General features: G+C 35.8%; 1 protein-coding gene across 1 annotated transcript; it reads right to left on the bottom strand.

The window, feature by feature from the left end:
* Positions 1–12,345: 12,345 nt before the first annotated feature.
* LOC117634726 (carboxyl-terminal-processing peptidase 3, chloroplastic) lies at positions 12,346–17,461 on the bottom strand. Its single transcript, XM_034368924.1, has 12 exons — positions 17,080–17,461; positions 16,482–16,563; positions 16,154–16,284; positions 15,858–15,944; positions 15,192–15,270; positions 14,538–14,626; positions 14,372–14,407; positions 14,075–14,194; positions 13,877–13,963; positions 13,613–13,762; positions 13,173–13,280; positions 12,346–12,841 (listed from the first exon to the last, which is right to left on the bottom strand). Exons 1-12 carry the CDS (start codon positions 17,425–17,427, stop codon positions 12,593–12,595), a joined length of 1,566 nt encoding a protein of 521 aa, XP_034224815.1. The 5' UTR covers positions 17,428–17,461; the 3' UTR covers positions 12,346–12,592.
* Between the last annotated feature and the right edge of the window lie 5,020 nt (positions 17,462–22,481).

Here is a 22,481-nt window from a genome sequence, read left to right as displayed (position 1 = left end):
GACTGAAGCTGTGCCCTCTGGGGCAGAAGCTGCGCCCTTCGGGGCATGCGCGCCACCGCCTGAGTGCTTTGGGGCATGGGCACCGCCTGAGTGCTTTGGGGCATGTGCGCCGCCTGAGTGCTTCGGGGGATGAGCTTCCTTATTATCAGCCAAGACCACACTCATCAAGGCAGCAAATAGAAGGATGGCAAGGGAGATCTTGATCTTCATGTCCATGGTTGGTGTTTGATGAATATGAGCTTTGAGTTGATTGGCTTAGAGATGAAAATAATGAGAACACTTTGCTAGTTTTGCTTTGGTTCAAGCAACTGATTAAGGCTGATTAGTAGTAGTACTGATCAAATCAATTATGAACAATTTTATAGGGAGAATTTTGGTTATTATTAGAATATGAAACACTTGTGGTCAAGTAAGTGTTGTAGTTGACGAATAGCTAGCTACGTACTTGCGTGTTTGGCTTTGCATGACATTAGGAATTTGAATGGTGTTTTTTACTTTTTGATTCTCAATCTTCTCTTGATTAGATCTCAATAGCCTAGTGTTTTCAAGGGGAAAAAACACAAAATCATCATTGTAAGAGAGAATACAAATATTCTTATTCATGTCTGTATTTCTTCAATTTTGTTAGGTTTTACTTTTCTTTTTTCCAAGTTTTGAGATTAATAAAATTAAAATTCTTTTAGGCAAATAGTTTTTTCGGGACAAAATTTTAAGGTTTGCTTTGGGATACTGTGAATTTTTAGGATGGGTGTGTCCATAGACGTGGCAACCTGTCGTGTCTCAATATATAGCGTGCATTAGTTTCATGTAATATGAAATTATTTCAAGCATATTTTCGACTCGTTATCTTATCATGTCCAAATATATCAAATCTCATATCAATTAAAAAAAAAGAAGCATTTTATAATACCAAATCATCCCAGGTACAAATTCTTAGTTTTAAGGTTTTCAAAAGAGTAGGGTGCATTTTATAAACACAAAATCCTAGTTTTAATTTGAACAAAAACTACCAACAAACAAGTCTAGGCCTAGCAATGCAAGCCCAAGACTTTCCCCTTAAGCGGCTGCTCATCCACTTGAGCCCATATATCTTTCGCTTTTTAATAATGTAACATTTTTAAAGTGAAAAATCACTAATCGTATCCCAAATCTCAAATCACGCTTTAGTTAATTTCAAGTTTTCTATTTTCCAAGTCTCATCTGGTTGAAATTATTTTTAGGTTCATTATCTCTCTGCACAAGTTTGCTCTTTTACAAGGACAGCTTAACCTTTTTTAGATGCACACCACGAATCACCACAGCTCTTTATGATAGCATCACTTTACCAACAAATGGCAAAACATTGCATAGTATATGCTATATGTTAACTTTTATTTTTATTTTTATAATACAATCAATATCGAGGGAGGGGTATTTAAACACAGGACCTCGAGTGCAAATGGTAACTAATTACTTGAGCTACAAGTTTATTGCTGCTTGCGTTAACTAATTCTAATAATTGCAAGTGTATAAAATGATTGTTTGAAAGGAAAAAAAATGGACAAAATGATTTAAGACTGACCCAACTAAACACTAAACTTGTATTAATACATGGTACCATTTTCTTTGAAATTCATAGGGGATTTGATTTGATAATATATAAAATAAACTTGTGTGTGTGCACTCACAAGTCTGTACTAAAATTAATTTAAGGCACGGCAAAAAGGATTGAGTGCATGAAGGTGATTGCATACCAACTTTCTTATCATTCATCAAGAAATGTCTGCAGTTCCCATGTCCATGTAGTGGTGAAGCGAGCCAGCCATTGCTTTAATTGGTCCCATTAGCCGTGTCCAAAAAGGCAGGCCAAGAAATTGGTCACATACAAACCAGTCTCCTATAAATTCATGCACCACATTGCTCTCAACAAAAACACAAACTCAATTAATCAATTCCTCATTCCCTTTCTTTACCTTTGTCTAAATCTTTCAGTTTCTGTGCCAATTTTTTTTTTACAGAGAAATGGCACGGTTTGGCACATCTTCAGCTAGACTTCTTATGGTCATGGTTGCTGCATTATTTTATGTGACCAAAACTATGGCACAGAATACCGCCACACCACCTGCCCCGTTACCGGTGACCGGAGCCGGGTTTGCTTCTCCGGTTTCCATGGCGTTGATCTGTTCTTCTATGTTGGTCTCTCTTACAGCTGCTTTTTCTTTTTGCTAGAATGGATGGATGGATGTGGAGTTCTGAGTTTTGGATGTGCAGCGGAGCTGTTGTGATACATGGACATTGTTGGATTTGACACATTTTCCTTATTATGTGTGTTTTGGGATGTTTTTTTATATATGTAAACTATATGATAATGATAAGGTGAGTGGTATGCTTTAAATCCGGAGAAAAGATATACTGTTTTTGAATTTTGAGGCATATGAACACCATCGCGATATCCTACTTTCTCTGTATTTGATGGTTAATTGGTATTAACCATCACATAATTTGAATATTATTGTAAAGTTCTACAAGTTATCTATGGCTTGATTACACATGACAAATTTATATATTATGTTGTTTGTTTATTAGTGTAAAATAAATTAATGATTATATTTGCGTTTAAACGAAAATCTCTGGATATTATAACATGTCTGGCAAGAGAACAAGAAATTTACCTTACTTACATCCAAAGGTTAAAAGAAACTTGAAGAAGAAAGNTGCTCGTCACTAATAAGGACATACACTTTGTAATTTATTGGAAAATGTGCACCATATTTCGTTTGAAAGAATAGGTCCTTGGCCAGTGTAGATTGATCGTTATAAACATTGAGCGATCATACTGTGTTGGAAATTATGAAGATATATGAAGGCAATAACTAAGATGAAAATGAAAATTTTGAGCCAAAGCACGAATTGAATTTGCTTTCTTTAAGGCTAATTTATCGCTCTTCCTTTGTGCAAAAAGAGTTTAAAACAAATTTTTTTCAAGATACTATCGACTCAAACTCACTTCATATTATTTTTGAGATTTACACAACACAAAAATAATTTGAATTAAAGTAGGGATGAATTCAGGATTTCAAAACTCCATGGGCTAAATTTACTTTACGTACGTAGGAAATTTCAGCAATGAGGGCCATATCGCACCAAAATGGACTTTACAACACGTTTGAGAGAAAAAAGCGAAACGCATAAGAAAAAAAGAGAAACAAAGGAAAAAAAACAAGAGAAAAGCAAAAAAAAAAAAAAAGAAGGAAGAAGAAACTGGGGGAAAAAGCTCAATTCGTAGTAGATCCAGACCATTAAAAAATGGAGAAATGAAGGGGAAAAAAAACAAGAGAAAGGCGGGAAAAAAAAAAAGAAATAGGAAGAAGAAGAGAGAAAGGAGGAAAGGAAGAGAGAGAGAGAGAGAGAGAGAGAGAGAGAGATGAAGAAAATAAGAAAAAGAGAGAACATGGATTTGAAAATTTAAAAAAAAAGCATGGGCTAGAGAGAGAGACTACATGGGTATTGACCACTAAAAAAAAAGGCATGGGCTATAGCCCATACAACTAAAACAAATAGGTTTAAGATTTTGAATCTTAAACCTATAAACCCTAAAATATACTAAACGATACCTAAACACACTCAAATAATCACAAATGAATCCCAGAAAACATTAAAGAACTAATAGAAAGTGAGGAAAACATTATGCACAACATTACACTACGTTTGGATGAGGAAATCTAAGACTACTTTGTGAAAATAGTAGGAGTTAATGTTGCACAATTTGTTAAGTTTCTTGTTTGACTAACCTTCAAATAAAGTAGGATTAAATACATCAGGGGCGTTTCTAGCCTATGGCAGGCTGGGCTTATGCCCGGCTCAAATGTTTATTAAAAAAATATTACCTACACTACATATGTCCAGCCTACTTAAATTAAACCTATACAAACCTTTTTCTTTTCTTTTCTTTTCCTTCTCTCCTCTCTCTCTCTCTCTCTCTTCGTTATTTTCCTTCTCTTTTTTTTTTCTTTCTTTTCCTTCTTTCATCTCTCCTCTTTTTTTGTCTTCGTTCTTTTCCTTCTATCTTCTCTCCTCTCTCTGTCTTTCTTTTTTCTTTCTTTTCCTTCTCTCTTCTCTCCTCTCTCTCTTTTTTTTTTCCTTCTTTTCAAATTAAATTAAAAATTATGATTATTAATTTTTTTTGTCTCACACAAACCCCAAGAGATGAGATCCAGAGGGCTAAACTGAAGTCTCCTATTGTGGAATCAGGAAGCGCGCCATGATGTTGTTGTTGTTTTTTTTTAAAATTAATGTGGTCCCATGTTTTCTCCTTTTTTTTAATGTGAAATATTTTTTTTCTTTTTTTTTTCTTTTAATTTTACTTTTGATTTGGATTTTAGTTTTTGTATTTGTAGATATAGATGCATTTGAGGTTAAGGCTCATTACGTCTCCCTTCACTATGTGTATCTTTTTAAGTTTATTAATGAAATTCACTCGTACCTTAGAATTTAATATATAAATTTTGTCCGATCGGCTTTCGAATTCTAGAAATGCCACTAAAACACATAACTTAATTTTCATCTATAAATGTGTGGTGGTGGTTGGTAGATGTGTTAATGGTGATAGTGTGGCGGTGCCATCAATCTAGGGCACTATTTGATTCATGCATTTCGTTTAGGTTTCGTACGTCTAATTCATAATTCTGAGATTAAGTAATATTGTGCATGAAAAATTGTGAAAACATGATGAAAGGTGACTGTATTTCTTACCTATTTCACTAGGGAAGTTTACTCAATCAACAATTTTCTTATCCATTGTCGAAAAGCAAACAATCAGAGAATTGAATATGAGAGATGATAATTTTAAGATGGATATAGAGTGGTTGGTGGATATGGTATAATTACTTTCTTTTTCATTTACTTGGGTCCTTAGAGCATTTCCACCAGTTGCCCCTTGCCATGGCAAGATTAGCCAATAGTGGCTGCCCTAGTCCCCTCCAGCAAAATGTGTTTCCAGCAGTTAGGGGCTTGCCATGACAATTACAATTCATTTTTTTGTTTTTTTCACAATTTTGTTTACTTAAATAATTAATTTGAATAATATTTTCGGATAAGATTTTTGGGTTCCTACGTGTCAATACTATTCATATCGGATAAGATTTTCGGTTTCAAATTTCAGATAAATTTCAGATAAATTTCAAATTTCAGATACATTTCAAAATTCAAATTTCAGATAAATTCAAAATGTCAAATTTCAGATACATTTCGGAATTCAAATTTTAGATAAATTTGAAATTTGAAATTTCATTTGAATTTCAAATTTCAGATAAGATTTTCACCCTCTAAGATTGCGCCACGTGTCATATCTATATGTGTACATTTTTCTATAAAATCAGAGGTTCAGCTCATACCTCCCACACCAATTCTTCTCTACATTTCCATTTCTCAAATTTTAGATTTCATTCTCCATTCTCAATGGCAGACATGGAAGAGATTTTGGAGAGGCAAGAGAGAGAAACTAGAGAAAGAATGCGTAGACGAGCTGCAAGCAAAAGGGCGCAGAGAGAACTAGATGAGCAACTTGGCATAGCAGTTGCTTTGCTGGAGGAAGAAAAGCAGGCTCGCCGTGGTTCACGAGAAGGCCGTCGCCCAAATGTGGACAGACATAGACATTCCCGGGGTAAGAATCTTATGGAAGATTATTTTATCCCACAATCTCTGTACTCTGATGTTCATTTTCGAGGGAGATATAGAATGCAACCTCATTTGTTCAAAAAAATCATGCATGATATTTGCAATTATGATGAATATTTTGTTCAAAAGAGAAATTGTGTTGGAAATTTGGGACTTCTTCCAGAGCAGAAGTTCACAGCTGTGATACGAATGTTGGCGTATGGGTCATCTGCTGATCAGGTGGATGAGATTGCTCGGATGGGGAAGTCCACTGTTTTGGAGAGCTTGGTGCGATTTTGTGATGCAGTGGAAACTCTGTACACCAGAGACTACCTCCGCAGACCTACGCCCAGGGACCTGCAAAGGCTTCTCCAAAAAGCTGAGTCTCGAGGATTCCCTGGCATGATTGGTAGCATTGACTGCATGCACTGGCAGTGGAAAAATTGTCCAACTGCTTGGCAAGGGGACTACGGAAATAGAAAAGGGCAGAAAAGTATCATCCTGGAAGCAGTTGCTGGTTTTGATACATGGGTTTGGCACGCCTTCTTCGGAGTTGCCGGATCTCAAAACGATTTGAATGTCCTAGGTCAATCCCCGGTGTTCAATGATGTTTTGAGAGGTGAAGCCCCAAATATCACATATGAAATTAACAATACCATCTACCAGACCGGGTATTATCTAGCTGATGGCATATACCCGAGGTGGACAACATTTGTGAAAACAATTCCACATCCCCGATCCCATAAGCAAAAATTTTTTGCTCGCTATCAAGAGGGGTACAGAAAAGATGTTGAGAGGTGCTTTGGTATCCTTCAAGCTAGGTGGGCTATTATCAGGGGCGCGGCACATCTATTTGACGAGGAGGTGCTTAGGAGTATAATGATGACTTGTATCATCCTCCATAACATGATTGTGGAAGATGAATATGATTACGATGCTGATGACGTGTATGAACCAAATCCCATGGACACGGCCCTAACACGAATTTATGAAAAACCAGTGGGGCCAAATGGAGAAGAAGTGCAGCATGAACCGTTGGTTAGAGACGGTAGTTTCATGCCCCGTATGATTGATCGCTACACGGAGATGCAATCGTCCTATATTCATGAACACCGTCAAGTTGACTTGATGGAGCATTTATGGGCGGTGAAAGGCAATGAAGGAAATGAAGGTGAATAAAGTGAAGTGAAGAAGTTGTTTATTTTTATGCTTTGGTTGTGGTTGTTTATTTTTTATGCTTTGGTTGTGGGTTGTTTATTTTTTATGCTTTGGTTGTGGTTTGTTTTATTGTATTATGCTTTGGTTGTGGGTTGTTTTTTTTTTTATGCTTTGGTTGTGGGTTTGTTTTATTTTTTATGCTTTGGTTGTGGTTTGTTTTTTATGTATGGAATGTTTTGAATAAAAAGGAATTTTGTTGAATATTTTCTTTATTGACTAAAAGAAAAGCAATACAACTAATAATAAAATAAAATACATGAATTAAACAAAACAAAAAATACAATGAAATCAAAGGTACATGAATTAAACAAAAAAAAAAAATACAATGAAATCAAAGGCAAGTAAACTAAGACATTAAAGGCAAACAAACTATTTTAATGGTTTCCATCATTTAACCAATCCGTGTTGCTAGGTCCATCGTCACGAAAAAGTCTTCGTCTCATAACATCCCTTCGTTCTAGCTTCCAAAATTGTTTTGTTTCAGGAGACATATGGCTTGTATCCATGGCCATGGTTTCCCGATCTTTTTTTTTCAATGTTTTGTTCGCGTACATACTCCCTTTCTTTGCGTACATACTCCCTTTCTTTTGCATATTCTACTTGAACTGCCATATCGTGCTCTTGTTGTTTCAAGTCCATTTCAATTCTCATGGCTTGGTGCTTTGAAAGTTCCTCCAAAAATTGAGATGCATTCTTGCTAGAATTACTCCCTCTCTTCGCCTTCGCCGCCTTCCTCCCAATAGGCCTTGGAATATTTTCAATGGGTGAGTCTTGACTCATCGGGGAATCCATAGGTGAATCCGATGCCGGAGTCTCATGAAGTGGAGTCTCGTTCAAGACTACCGTCGGACCGGTTGGAATAATTTGGAATCTCTTACAAGTCTTCACCACCTCCCAACAATGGGTATGGTTGAAACTTTTTTTCCCTTGGCCGGTAGCACCAAACCACATTTGTGCTTGTATAATCTATAAAAAAAAAAATGAAATGGAAATGCAAGAGAATTTTTAAAATATTGGCAATGCAACATGTAAAAAAAAAAAACTAATGGAAATTAAAGAAATAATAAAAAAATGCAACATGTATTAAAAAAAAAATAGAGACATATTAACAAAATATATAAATTGCAAGAAACATTTAAATAAAAATTAATATGACATAGAAATTAATAGAAGAAAAATGACAAATAATTTACCTCATTGCTAAGATTTTCTCCGCTTCGTTGGTTGTCAATCGCTTTTGCTAAAGCATTTCTCCATTTCCCCAACTCTTTATTAAGAACTTTCCACCTACTGGATAATGCCATTTCTGTACGTGTAGAACCAATTGCCCTTTCACAAAATGCTTGATGAATTTTTTTCCACATATGAGAAAATTTAATCTCATTGCCCGTTTCTGGACAATGACTAACTTGGACCCAAGCCTCACACAAGCTAACATCTTCCATCATGCTCCATGCCCCTCCATTTTCATTAGAAGAACCCATAATATGCTAGGCAACTTGTGTGATCAGAAATTTTTGAGCCTTTTCGTGCTATGTGCAATGCACGCGTCAACGGTAAAAAAAATTTCAAAAATTCAGGGCTGACACCATGCTGGCGTCAGCTGTTTTGTCCCACGCCTCGGGCCAGCCTTCGGGCCAATTCCGCCTTCGGGCCAGCCCAGTTTTGGTGGTCCCCACGCTGCCCGGGCTGGACTTTTGCTGCTGGAATCGTTTTTTGCCCCAAACCCCCCCCAGCCCGAGTCCAAAAAGCTTTGCTGGACTTGCTCTTAGAGGTCGTTTGCAGAAGAGTAAATTTATCGACAACATTTTCATTAAAAGGTGTGGGGCAAATGCTACACGTTTCTCTCTTTTACCAAATAGCTCGTACGTCTCAAAACAGTATACGGCGGCCGTCGACCGAGCAACTTTTACAGGCCATACCAGCAAACAATTAATATAAAGCTGTCGCAGTGGGACACTACGTACAGAAGACCTGCGCTGTGTATAGCCGTTGCCATCCATTTGAACGTTGTCGCTGTGGGCTCTACACGCCCCTCGACCCTCCTACATAAACCCAACCCCTCACTCCCCAACTCTTAACAACTCAAAACCCCAAAACACAAAGAAAAACAAATACTCACATCCAACTCAAAGCTTCTCCACCAAAAACTTCATAACTTTCTTAGCAATGGCACAAATCAGCATGTCCAGGGCCGCCTTCTTCGTCCAAATGCTGGTCTTGGTCGTCTTGGCGGCAACGGTTTCGGCTCAGGAGAGTGCGCCGGCACCGGCACCGGCACAGATGGATGCCGGGGCGGGTTACTCTTTGCCTGTAAACGGCGCAGCTGTTGGAGCGTCGCTTATGGTCTCAGTTTTTGCCTTGTTCAAGCACTACTTGAATTAATTTGTTTAGAGTGAGATACGGCAAGCTTGGATTCATTGAAAATTTGTTATGCATTGGTTTTTTGGGATATTATGTATGCGGATTTTGTTGGATATTTGATTCTTTACGTTGTAATAAAAAGTGATTTTTTTTTTTCCCGAAACAAATTCGTCACTAATTTGTATTGCAATGTTGTTGCACAAACCATACTCAAATGTTACCGGCCGGACTATTCATTGTTCTTGATATAATAGAAAAAGTCATAAAAACTAACAATTTGCACCTATGGCGAATTAAATAAACTACTAAAATTTATAATTAAAAAAGAAAGAGAAGTTGTTTTCTTTTTCCAATTTGTTAATTTGTTCGTAAGTACACATTTGTATTCATGTCATCTATAATGTGTGGCTCTGTACACGTGCCGTGTTATAAAAAGAAGTTAAAATTAATAGACAATTTAAAGTTACATTTGATTGCTTGCAGCACTTTGTATTTTAGAGTGCAATCCGAAATTCAGTAATATACTCCAGGGGCATTGTAATAAAGCTAAATTTATAAGAGTTGTCATTACCCAAAAAAAATAAAAAGAAAGAAAAAGGCAAAGGCCACCTTTTTTAAAGTAACCAAATTAGTATTGGTGACAAGTTGATGGTTGATTAATGATTTTGTCTACTCCGCACTATTATTTGTGACTTATTCTCTCACATTTTAATAATTTGATGACATTTGATTTAAATATAATAAATATAAAAGTAATTATTGTGAGTAACAGCTAAACAATAATTTTTTATGGCTAATAATTGATTATTGTCTTTCTAGTAATTGTAACACATGACCACATCGTCTACCAAATAGTCATAAGTTCAAAGCGCCAATTCATAGTAAATTTACAAAATAAAACAGCTTCACTCCTTAACACATTAATCTTATGAAGATTCACCTCATCGACCTCAAATATGCAAGTACACACAACAAATGCCATAAAAAGATAGATATGCACAAATCTACAAAAATCCAACCCAAAAGGTTGGTAGTCTAGTAGTAAGACCCTAGAACAACTAGAGGTGAGACAAACCCTGCAAAACACAAGGAAAACAAAAACCTAACACAAAATCGGCTAGGGAGAAAATCCCTCCATAAATACGAGGAGAAATAATTCAGTTTATTCGTATGATGGGGCATGATATTTACCAAATATAAGATATAAATGAATCGTATATAGAAGTTTATGTCAACATTCATGTTTTTTTTCTAACAACTGTTATTCATAACATTCAAAAAATATTTGCATAAGTAGAAATAAGTTACCACAATATTAAAAAAAATTAGCGCGTGAAAATCATGTACGGCGCCGACTGACGACGAACTTTCACACGCCACACTAGTCACCAGCAGCGTTGTCGAAGTGGGTGAACACGCACATTAGCTGTTAATGGACGTTGCCAGCATCCATTTGAACGTTCTCACATTGTGGGGTCCACACGCCGCTCCATCTTCCAGTATATAAAGAAACACTCTGCTCCTCCATTTTTCTCACAACGCATAAACACTCTCAACTCAAAGCCTCCTTCATTACTTTAGAAAAAATCATTTACCGAGTTCAAGTCACCAATGGCGCAAGTTAGCATCTCCGGAGCCTTCTTCTTCTTCGTCCAGATGCTGGTCTTGGCTGCGATGGTGTCGGCTCAGGAGAGCGCCCCGGCGCCGTCCCCGATGGATGCTGGAGCGGCTTACTCTTTGCCTGTGAACAGCGTAGTTGTCGGAGCATCGCTTCTAGTCTCATTTTGCGCCTTGTTCAAACGCTACCTGAATTAATTTTAGGAGATGCCAAGCTTGGGTTTTATATATTGGTTTGGCTGAAAGATTTCAGATTCATGGAAATTTGTTATTTGATTATTAGTACAGTTGGTGTATGTAGTTGGGTTTTCTTGGAAGGATTGATTTTGTTGGATCTTTTGATTCATTAATTGGTTTGCCCGGATTCAATAAAAAGATACTGATTATTTCTTTTTTCGGAAAGTACTTGAAACTTATTTTTTGTGTTGGTTCCGCCCGTAAAAGATGTAAAAAAAAAAAAAAAAAATGCAATTGTGCATCTCATTTTGCATCTCTATGCCTTGATGCATATTTACAGTCATTTACACAAGGCATATTTACAGTCATTTACATTCGTTTATTGCAGGTGATTCCGACAATAAAAAATGTACATTTTACATACACCTGTTTATACAACCTCATTAAAGATGCTCTAACTATTAATACAATTATGTAGTTGGAATAGATATATAAGAGAGAGAAAAAAAAAATTAATTGTATCTAAGAAAACTATTAACTTTTTTGTTAGGATATAAAAAGTTCAACAAATTGAAAATGCATGTGTACACCTTCAATATTGGTCACTAACATTCAAATATATAATTAGTGACCTCCTCTCTTAGTCACTAATGAAAGTGCTAAGAGAGGCACCGACACGAGTTGGCCAATGAAACAACGTAAAATTGAAGAATGTTTAATGCTGACAACCAAAATCAAACAAACCCTAGAAGACCTGAGCTGTTGATAGACGTTGCCATCCATTTGAACGTTGTCACCCTTGTCATTGTTGTGGGGTCCACACGCTGCACATTCCTCCCATCCCATATATGGAAGCAAATAATCATAATAAATCAAACCAAATTGATTTGTGGCTACCCACTGTCCACCTTAAGAAATAAACAAATCATGAAACTACCAATTTTGCCAGCCGACCTCTCTAACTCCGAGCTGTCCAAGTCCTAATTTTTCTTTTGTGTTTTGTGTTTTGTGTTCGTTTTTTTAATTTTATTTTTGGGTGTTTTTGGATGGTTCAACTTAAACCTGCCTACATCCAATCCGACTTTAAATTAAAATAGGACTATGATTAGCAATGTTGAACTTTTAACCTATTCTTATTCTAACTCGGTCCTACGTTTCCCTCACCATTTGTGTTAACATCAAACACTACTTGTCGAGTTTAAGTTAAAGAAAACCTCGAACTTGATCAATTTGGAATTCAGATTAGAGGACCACAAACCCTACATCCAAAACTTTCAATAGCAACCGTTTTGATTCCGGTTTTCAGATTTCGACTTTGGAAAAGTGGCCACCAACTTGACAAAGCCTAAAAATAAATTGGTAGGAAATTGATCGATCTGGTAAAACCCAAAAGTTTCAATTGATTTTTCTTTAAGCTAATTAGATTTTTCAATTGATCAGGAATACACTATAACCTACTTCTTACTTGCACAAGATGTACAAACACAAAAGTATAAGCAGGCCCTGTGCTATTTCATATTCTTTTTCACGTGTATATCTTCTATTTCTACGCTATACAAATTTAAAGTGTATGATCCTGTCTTCAAGACGCAGTGCCTTTGGACTCCTGGATGTCCAATTCATGTTCAGCTACCAACACACAGGAATCTGCTTCTAAAGATGAGACTGAGCTCTTCTCCTTCGACGTCGATTCCTTGGAAGAATTGAGCATTTCTGTTGTGCATTGCACATCAGGTGCAATGCCAACCTGGTCTATGTCGTGAAGCGCCGGTGATAAATACTTGGCCACTGTGACAAATAACGCTGATCCATCATGCAGCTCCGTGACACTCTGTAGCAAGGAAACAAGCAGCAACATAGCCATTAGTTTGAGGCTTAATAAAGATGTAGAATAGACACCATGACAGATTCTTTGACCCTGATAAATTTAGAATTAAGTGTAGCAGTGGAAATCAAAGGTGAGATTACAAATTACATGTAATTTAAATTCAGTGAAAGGAGAAAACAAGAGGAGGTATGGTGCTTGCAGAGAAGGACATCACAGCAATCCATGAAGTTCGTAATTTGGAAATGGAGCTTAAGCATTTTGTAACAGTCAAGTAGAGTTTGAGTTAACAAAATTTCTGGTTGATGCAATTAACTACACACAAAAATTTTCATACCTGAATTTTTCCTTTCCCAAAGGTTCTGTGCCCAACAAGAGTAGCTCGGCGATTGTCATGTAGTGCCCCTGCCAATATCTCACTTGCACTTGCGCTGCCCTCATTAACCTGTTTGAAATAGTAGAGATTTAGAATCCATTGTGATTATGAAGATGAAAGAAGAAGCAACTATTTGTGTGACAACTTTAGACAGTCTGCACACATATCAATTTGCATGAGAGAACATAACTAAATCAAAGTTGGACATAATGCATTGCCACTTGCACTGGAATTTCTAAATAAAATCTTTATATCTAGCAAAATTAACAAGAATGCGTTTGGCATGATTTTAGACAGCACTGCACCAGTTTTAAGAAAATAAATGTAAATGCAACTTTTACAAAACTGCATACTTTTCTGATGAAAAGCACGTAACTTCACATATAAAGTTCAAAACTTACAAGCACAACAAGTGGATCATGTGTTATAGCATGCCCATTGACCATGTTGATAGGCAGCAAATTCCCTTCCCGATCAATTGTGTTCACTAGAGTTTCATCCCCATCTAGCCAAATTTGGGCAACATCGAGTCCTGCTTTTACCAGTCCCCCCTGAAGAATTTAATTAGAAGAAGAAGATAAACATGCTGAATTATCATAAATCCAAAGCCGGAAAATGAACTATCAGAAGATTTCATTTCATGTAAATGAGAATGAAAAAGTTACTGGATTGTTGCGTAAATCCAGTATGTATGAGTGTACACCCTGACTCTTCATTTCATTAATAGCATTTTCCATATCAGCTGCAGCTGTCTGTCAGAAGGGGTGGAAGACTTTTCAGAATATACAAAGTACTTTCAACCAAATATTGTTATAAATTAGGAAATTTTATTTTCTGCATTGCCAAGAGAAAAAGTGAAGTACCTGAGAGAAGGCTGACAGCTTCACATAACCCGTTTTGGTAAGACGTCCATCTGGAGTTCTATGAGGGATGGTAGCAGTTGAAATTGGGGTAAGCTTTATGTACTCACGAGGTAGTTTCACCTTCAAGCAGACGAGTGATTTTTCAGATCAATTAACTAAAATCCTTGTGAAATTAAATGCATGCTTCTGCTTGATGCTGTTAATTTAAAAACTTTGAAGATGCATGAGGGATCACAAAGAGTGCATTTGAAAATGAATGAAACTATAAGAAAACCAAAATAATAGATGGCCTAGTACCTCTTGTATACTAGAATCACTTCCCAAATCATTGCTCTGCATAACAGAAAACGTGAAATTAGTTAGCTGAAGCCATTTGCAACTGCTGGCCACACTCTACAGGATCACAATCACTAATTTCCGCTGAAACTTGAAAAAAAGAAGAAGAAAGAGAGTTGATGATTACACTCTGAACTTTTACTGTAACAGTTGTTCCAACTCGACCTCTAAGTTTCTGAACTGCTACTTCAGTGTCAACACCATCAAGATTCTCTCCTGAACTCATACAGAGTATTGAAATAATGACAAGCCAGTTTAAATGTAAACAGAAGACATTGAAAAAGTTGGAATTTTGGAATACGTTTCTTGATTCAGGAGCATCTTGCATAGAAAAATTTGTTTCATTTTTGTAATAAAAAAAAGGATATTTGAAAAAGCAGAACAAGTCAGCAGTGAGTTCCATAAATCTGTGTTCATTGTTCATAGTCATAATACTGGGAATCCGAGTGTATTAGTACTTGACACTGGATCTTGATAATCTCGTTAGAGCATTTTCATTGTTCCTGATAAGGGGCAGACCCAATTTATAATTTGAGAAATGGAATGTAGACAATCTCAAGTATCTGTAGTCTGATGGCAGCATTAGGTTTATAAATGAAGAATATGATTTCGCTTGAGCCAGATTAATCCACAACAGAATGAAATAATTTTGATGGTTTGAATCAAAACATTGTCAACCATGTCCCACTATTAGGATTCAACCACCAAAAAGATTTCAAGTAGGATTTTTCCATTTTCAGCATCGCAGAAAGAAATGCCAAATGTTTGAATCTTGATTTACCATTAATTTCAACCAACTCATCTCCTTCATGTATACCAGCACGAGCAGCCGGGCTACCCTCTACACAAGACAAAACCACCTGCAAAGTCCAATAAAAATAAATTTTACATGTGGTAAATTAGCATCTTAATGCATCTCTTTCTCCTACATCAGAACACAGCTCACAAAATCTAGATTAGCATATCAAGAGCTCATCCATTAGCACAACTTCTTTCAAAAATAATAACAGAAAATTTTATAATAAAACAGATTGGTTGCTTGATATACAGAGGAAAGTTGACGTTTTTATTCTAATATAATGTCACCGGGTCAGTCATAAAGGCACAGTTCCTCATTTCACATTCCGAAATGCTGGAAATAACATAAGCCAAACTTGGATAATGCACTTAAGGCGATAAGATTTATAATTGGCAACTAGATGAACAGCTAAATTAGTAAAAACACCATATAAAGAATGAACGGCTAATTAGCTTAGAAAAAATACAAGAGACAAATTGCAATAAATTTTTGTAGGTTTTGTAGAACCACCATATATTGGTTTATTAACATATTTCAAGCACAAGGTCAAATGACTTGTACATATCGTAGGAACAACATATATTAATTTTCCGTATGCTTATTTACGAAAAGATTGGAAATATCAAAAGATTATTTGGCATCACTAACCAAATGGCCTGTTCTTGGTTCAGTACTTATGAAAAGGCCAACCCCTTGTAGATTTCCATTGCTTCCAATTCGAAAACTTTGATATTCCTGTGAGCGAAAAACGTAATTAGCTTGATAGCTGTAATTACTTTTTATATAAGTTTGACATATCACAGATTCACAGTTAAACATAGTCATGATAGCCATAAGTGGACATATCACAGTTTAACTCAATTTGTTAATCAAATATGTATTGCAATTGTCAGCTTAAATTAACATGGAATTGACATAGCAGAGACTGGAATGAATTGAAAGACCTTGGGACTGATAATCCGTGTGAAGGGATCACCGAGAGTAGAAAGCATTCCACTGATTTTCATATATGCTGCATCAGCTGACCTCAGGGGAAACATTTCTACCATTGTTTGCTGCAACTTAAGATCCCAATCTGCAGAAAAAGAATTATCGTCTTCAACACTAAAGAACACAGTTTTCCAAATATTATAGCTGTTTCATTTCAGGAAAAGAACCACACAATTAGATATTGGACATTATTTGGAGTATAAATGATCTTCAAATGCAACCGTTGGTGTGCATTCCTCGGTCAGTTAACAACGATAAAAGAAGGATGAAGTAACCAAATACCTTGATGATTAAAAGTTGGGTCTACGAAAGTTTCCCTAATCAAACCCCAAGTCTCCACAAGAGTTCTCTGAACAGAATTCACCTGGAAAAATAATAATTATCTACTTAGTAACTGTCATCAATTTGTGATCCAAGTACAGCGAACTGAGTATTAACTGTATTGTGATCTATTGGCAAAAGTAGTAACACACAGAAAAAAATTGGTAAAAGAAATCTAATGAAATTAGCAAAACTCATTACAGTCACTCAATCAAACACAAATTATATATCAAAACAACACACACATACACACAAAACAAAAGAAGAAGAAGAAGAAGAAAGAAACAACAGCAATAGAATAGAATAGAGGGTGGCAATTTTGTTACCTCAAGAACCCAAACATAAGATAATTGGCACATACTAATACGAATAATAAACAGGTCACGTTAATGTCAAACACGAAAATATGTTTAATTCATACTCTACAAAATGCTCTGTTTTTCTTTTCCATTTCTTAAAAGTGTGTGAAATCTTCTAGAGTATTTTACTTAAAATATTGGATGGACACAAATGACACAACCCAACAACACTCAATCAAACAGGAAACAAAATCTATCACCTCAGTGGTGCGTGAAACCGGAAAAGCAACAGTAAGCGACTCTGCCATAGCCGGAGAATCACAAAAGATGGAATAATTTGCAGCAGCGGCAGCAGCCAATGCAAGCAAGCCTTTTCCAACTGACCTCATCAGCTCCTGACCACAAACCTGAGCTTCATCAGCCCTTACATTACTAGCAGCCTTGAACCAACTGGGCACAATTGGCACCCTCCATTTCTTGGTCACACGCCGATCCGAGCATGAAAACCGATGTGAATGCACTGACAGAGAATTGGGTTTTGAGAATCTTGGTGAAATTGGTGAGAAAGGTGCGGGCTTGAGATCCAAGTTTGGGCAAAGAGGCTCCATTTCTTCTTCTTCTTCTTCTTTTTTTTGTCCTTATTTTTTATGGACAAAATGAAGAGGAGGTAAATGAGGAAGAAGCTGAATATTGTTGACCGTTATACGTTGTTGGGATTCTGATGGGGTCCATAGAATCTTTTCTTTTGTGGCTCATGAGATCCTTCACAACAGAGCCTCTGGGTTTGCTACACGTGTTCATGGTAAGAGGCTGGAGTTCCTGGCAATATTATTTTTGGGGTGAAAAAACATGAGTTCCTGGAATTTTCTCTTTGGCCGGTCAATACTTGAAGATGAAAATGAAAAAGGTTGGTTTTGAATACTTTGGTTAAACCAAACAGAAACTTTTGTTTTGCCATGTTATTAGCGGGTGGATTAATGAGGGCCGTAGATTGAAAAACTATAGAATTCTTGTTGGATTATAAGAGTTAGTGTTCATTGGGTAGGAGTGTGCTTATGGTGAAGGAGAGTGTGGCCCAATCCGAAGAGATTGGTAGATTGAAGAACTAGGTTGAGGGGGATGGTGGTGCAGAAATCTATAATGGCGGCCTTAATATGGTCCTTCGGTGAGGCCCTATCTTTTAATCATTAGATCAAATTAGTTAGTCGTTGGATCAAATTGGTTAGCCTGATTCAACAGTTAAGATATAAGACCTCACCTAAGGGCTATATATAAGGCCCTCACTATAGAATGACTCGATGGTGGTGAGGGTGGCGCCGATGGGGTTTGATGGGGTTGATAGAATGTGGAAACAAAGAAGCAAGTTTTTCCCAACCCTCAAACGTTGGGTTCAATTTGAGTTCAAGGGTCATTTCAGCATATATATTTCAACCTTAGCCCAAGCCCACTATCACGGGCTGGGCAGGGCTTTGTTGGCCCTGCCATGTGAAAATCCATTTTTTATATTTCCAAATATACTAATTGTATTATAGAAAATTCTCATATTTGTGTATAATAGACAAACTATAATGTATCTTATATACTTTGTTGAGAGCAATGTACTTTATATAAAAACAAACGATATTTCAAAAGTGGGCCTAGATTGGTCAGGCTAAGCCTTATGCGTTGGGATGGATTAAAAATTTATATTTAAGGAATTTAAGAAGTGTTATTAATTTTACTTTTTTGACCAAAGATAGGAAGGAGAATAGGTGAAATTCACACACATCGGTACCATGAGGTTTGAACTTAGGATCACTCTTGAGCTAATCCAACTAACACCTATTGGTGAATTTAAGAAGTGTTATTGAGTTCAGATATTTTTCCCATTTTCTGATGAATTTCAATTTTTGTTCTTTGATCACTGTCATCTCCAAGATCACGCAACTACAATCAGAGCATCTGAAAGATCCAAAATAATGGATCTATGTCATCTCCCAGATCACGCAACTACAATAAAAACATAGAGTTGAACTTTCCACTGGATAATAAATCTTGCTTCATTGAAGGATTTAACATGTAAGGTCCTAATGCTAGCTCTTGTTTGTGGTTCACTTTCGTTCCAGCCAATTCAATTATAACGTTAAATATACCACGTAAAGGGGCAGGCCATACTCCCATTTTTGTCATCCTCTCTCTCTCTCTCTCTCTCTCTCTCTCTCTCTCACATTAATGTGTTTTCCCCACAACCCATGTGTGTTCTATATGACAATCAGTATAACTGAATTTTAGAAGAGAATGATTTTGACCAGTAACATGATTTTGCATAGTAGAAATGCTCCCAGTGCCCAAACTGACGGCCCAAATAAGGCAATAGAATGCGCCAATTTCTGAACCCTTTATAAAGAATCTCATAAGTTCACAACCCATCTAAATTGAGTGGTCTAAGGCTCTTTTTACACTTCAATTTTAAATATTATTTTTTATGATAAATTACTTTGATGGTCCCTATTTTACGTGACATGTTATTCACATCTCTTGCAAAACGAGATTTCGCGTAGCAATGGACCTTATTACGTTTATGTTAAAAAAATATTTTGATATGAATTGAAGGACAAACCTATAAGGTAAAGTACATAGTTTTTTAGAACGATAATTAAATAGAAATCTGTAACCAGACGATAAGCATAATTAATGTCGTCAAAAAATATAAATCCAGAGCCAAACTCATATAGATGATGGCTTGAATTTCTCCTTCTACAATGTCATTCAAATGGGTTAGAGAATATTGAATCCAAACATGTCATGCAAGGGATACAAAAATAAGAAAGAAACTAATTGAAGGTAAAGCTGTTTGTTTAGTCCTCTTTCCTACTAATGTAGAGAAAGGTGAGGTTTTGATTGGATTTCCCAAAGTTACATCAGGGAAAAGGGTATGGGAAAGAAGGAGATAAAAGGACATTTACCAAAAGCAAAAGAGAGAAAGGTGTTCAACCCACTGAAGGACGAAAAGGAAACCAAAACATGTAGGTGCTTTTATAATCATCTTAACTGCACCCTTTTGTAAAAGGCTCATTTTTGTTAAGCCATTGCATAATATATACAAGAGTAACAAAGAGGATATATATATATATATATATATATATATATAGATCTTTCAAATGAGGGTATGACCTCAAAATTGGAGGACTTTCATTCCAACATCCCTTTTAACCAACCTTTTACTTTTCCCCCCTTCTATGTTTTATACAAGGTTGCCCTAAACATGTAAACCCAAAAGAGAGATTTTTTTTATTTTTTATTCTTTCTCTTTGATGGTCTCATGAGGGTGGCTTAATTCAGGCTTAAACATGTAGCAAATGAGATTAAAAAAACCATTGTGTGAAATAAAATTGAGGAATGTATTTGTTTGGAAGTGGAAGTGGTTGTTAAATACCTCTTAATTAACCATATTAAAAATTTGAGTGAATGAATGTTTGCAGATCATATAAAAGCTGCATATGTCTGAAAAAAAAGTCCCAACAGAAGACTGACACAGGAAGGAATTATAGGAAGTGGATTCAGAACTATCTATAATTGAGAAGCATGGGCATGGTGCTGAAAATTTGTTGGAGGTCATAAAGAGGCTGCCTGCAGAAGAAGCTGTCGCTTGATATATAATGATGATATATATGAAGGTACATGATATATGATATATGATGTATGTATAAGTGTATATTAATGTTTTATATGCATTTGGATAGAGAAAGGATACATGCAATCTAAAAGTAATTTCTCACACTTTTCCTTAAGCCTTCATACAAAAGAACTACAATACATATATATAAATTCCTTGCCCTTTTATCTGAGACATATATATATTTTAAATATAAGCGATAGTCAAGGTGCCATGAGTTCGAACCTGAGACCATTGGTCTCCAAGTCAAGACCATTTTTCATTGGATTGGACTCCATTTGTTATTTATATTTTTAATTAGTTATCAATACTATTATTTGACCTCTTAATTTTTGCATTATTAATCCAACAAAAATGTTAAGTCTTGTTTCTTTTTTTTCTTTTTTCCTTTCAAATTTGTTTGATGAAAGTGGTATATTTCTTCCAAGTTTATATAGCTAGCATATGGCATCTCCTTGGAAGGGTGTTTGTGTGGGTTTTGCCTTCTAATAAATAAGTAATACATAGGTGCTTCCTTGATGTGGAGTTATTTGGCCTCATGGACAAGTTTTTTTTTTTTTTTTTTTTTTTCCTTTTGTGCTAAGAGAGCCAAATTTACTATTCATTGACCGGTAGACTTGAACCTTGTTCCTACATGACCCGATCAATTCGATCAGGCACTCGCCATCTACTTTTTCAACTGATATGAGGGCCGGGACTAGCTTGAGAATTTGAATACATGAGTTTTTATATATCCATTCTCAGAACATAAGATAATACCCGTCTATGTGATTTGATAGGCATGAACATCAAACATAACTTTTCCTTGTGTCCTTTAAGTACAGAGTAAAAAATCCTAGACTTCTCTCTCTCCCAAAATATTTGTGTGTTATGTTGAAGTATGCTCTCTTTCTTCTCCATGAAGTTTTTCTCTATATTCCCAGTACAATGATATCATATACCTACAACATGGAGAATCTATAACATTAAAGCAATAAAACTTTAGCACCAGAAAATGGTTATTTAAAAAAGCAGGCATATGTCATGGATAATGATCATGAGAAAAAGAGAAGCTATAGCCTTAGGTATAGTCCAAAAGAAGATTTTTGTTTCATCGTGTTTTATTTAATTTTGATAGCATTTTTGTTTCTTTTTAAAAGTCATTATGGGGTCAAGATTATTTTTGCCTTTTGCTCTTTTCCCTTTAGTCATTGGGGCCTCTCAAACAAAGTTGTCTTGTACGTATACTTTGAGGATCAAAAGCAGCTAAGATCTGCCTTCAATTGGTTGGTTAGCATTTGTTTAATGGAGACAAATCTTGCAGGTACATCAGGGTTTTAGTCATCAAACAGGGAAATAGTTTTTCTCACTACTCTAACTAAATGTGTATTCTCATTATTTTTAACACTTGACACGTGTCTATAAGCATAATCATAACTTTTTGTTTTGTATTTATGAAACCGTAGTTATGTTTACGAATACGTGTCAAATATTAAGAAAGATAATAATCACACACCTTAAATTAAAATGGTGAGAAAAATATTCCCATCAAACATACTTCTTTTATCATAAAGCTATCTGGCACACACATACACATCACCTGTAATTGATTTATAGCATGCATGGATTGTTAAGGGATCAAAGTACTTTGATTCTTTCATTTATTTTCCTTTTTGATTTTTCAGCCAGATATACAGCTATACTTGATGCTAATAAATAATTGCCCTGTGTATTTTCCCATGTACATTTTGTAGACATCAAAATTTTTTTGGTCAATGCAAAATTTTTTATTTTATCAAGACACAAAAAACACATGATATGTGATTAGGGATCAAGAAAATAGAGTGAATGCGAATTGGCTATCACGAGATTTGATTGAAGAGGAGAATATTACTTGCTTCTTACATGTAAGAGGATATATAAGCACAGTTTAACATGTTTGCAAAAATAATGTCTTTTTGTATTTTTAATAAAGTAAATTTGTATATTTTTTATACTGTGATTTGCAGGTTGTGGAGAATGGTTTTG

This window comes from Prunus dulcis, chromosome 7, assembly GCF_902201215.1.
Source record: "Prunus dulcis chromosome 7, ALMONDv2, whole genome shotgun sequence".
Lineage (NCBI taxonomy): Eukaryota > Viridiplantae > Streptophyta > Magnoliopsida > Rosales > Rosaceae > Prunus > Prunus dulcis.
This window is presented reverse-complemented; position numbering and strand designations above follow the sequence as displayed.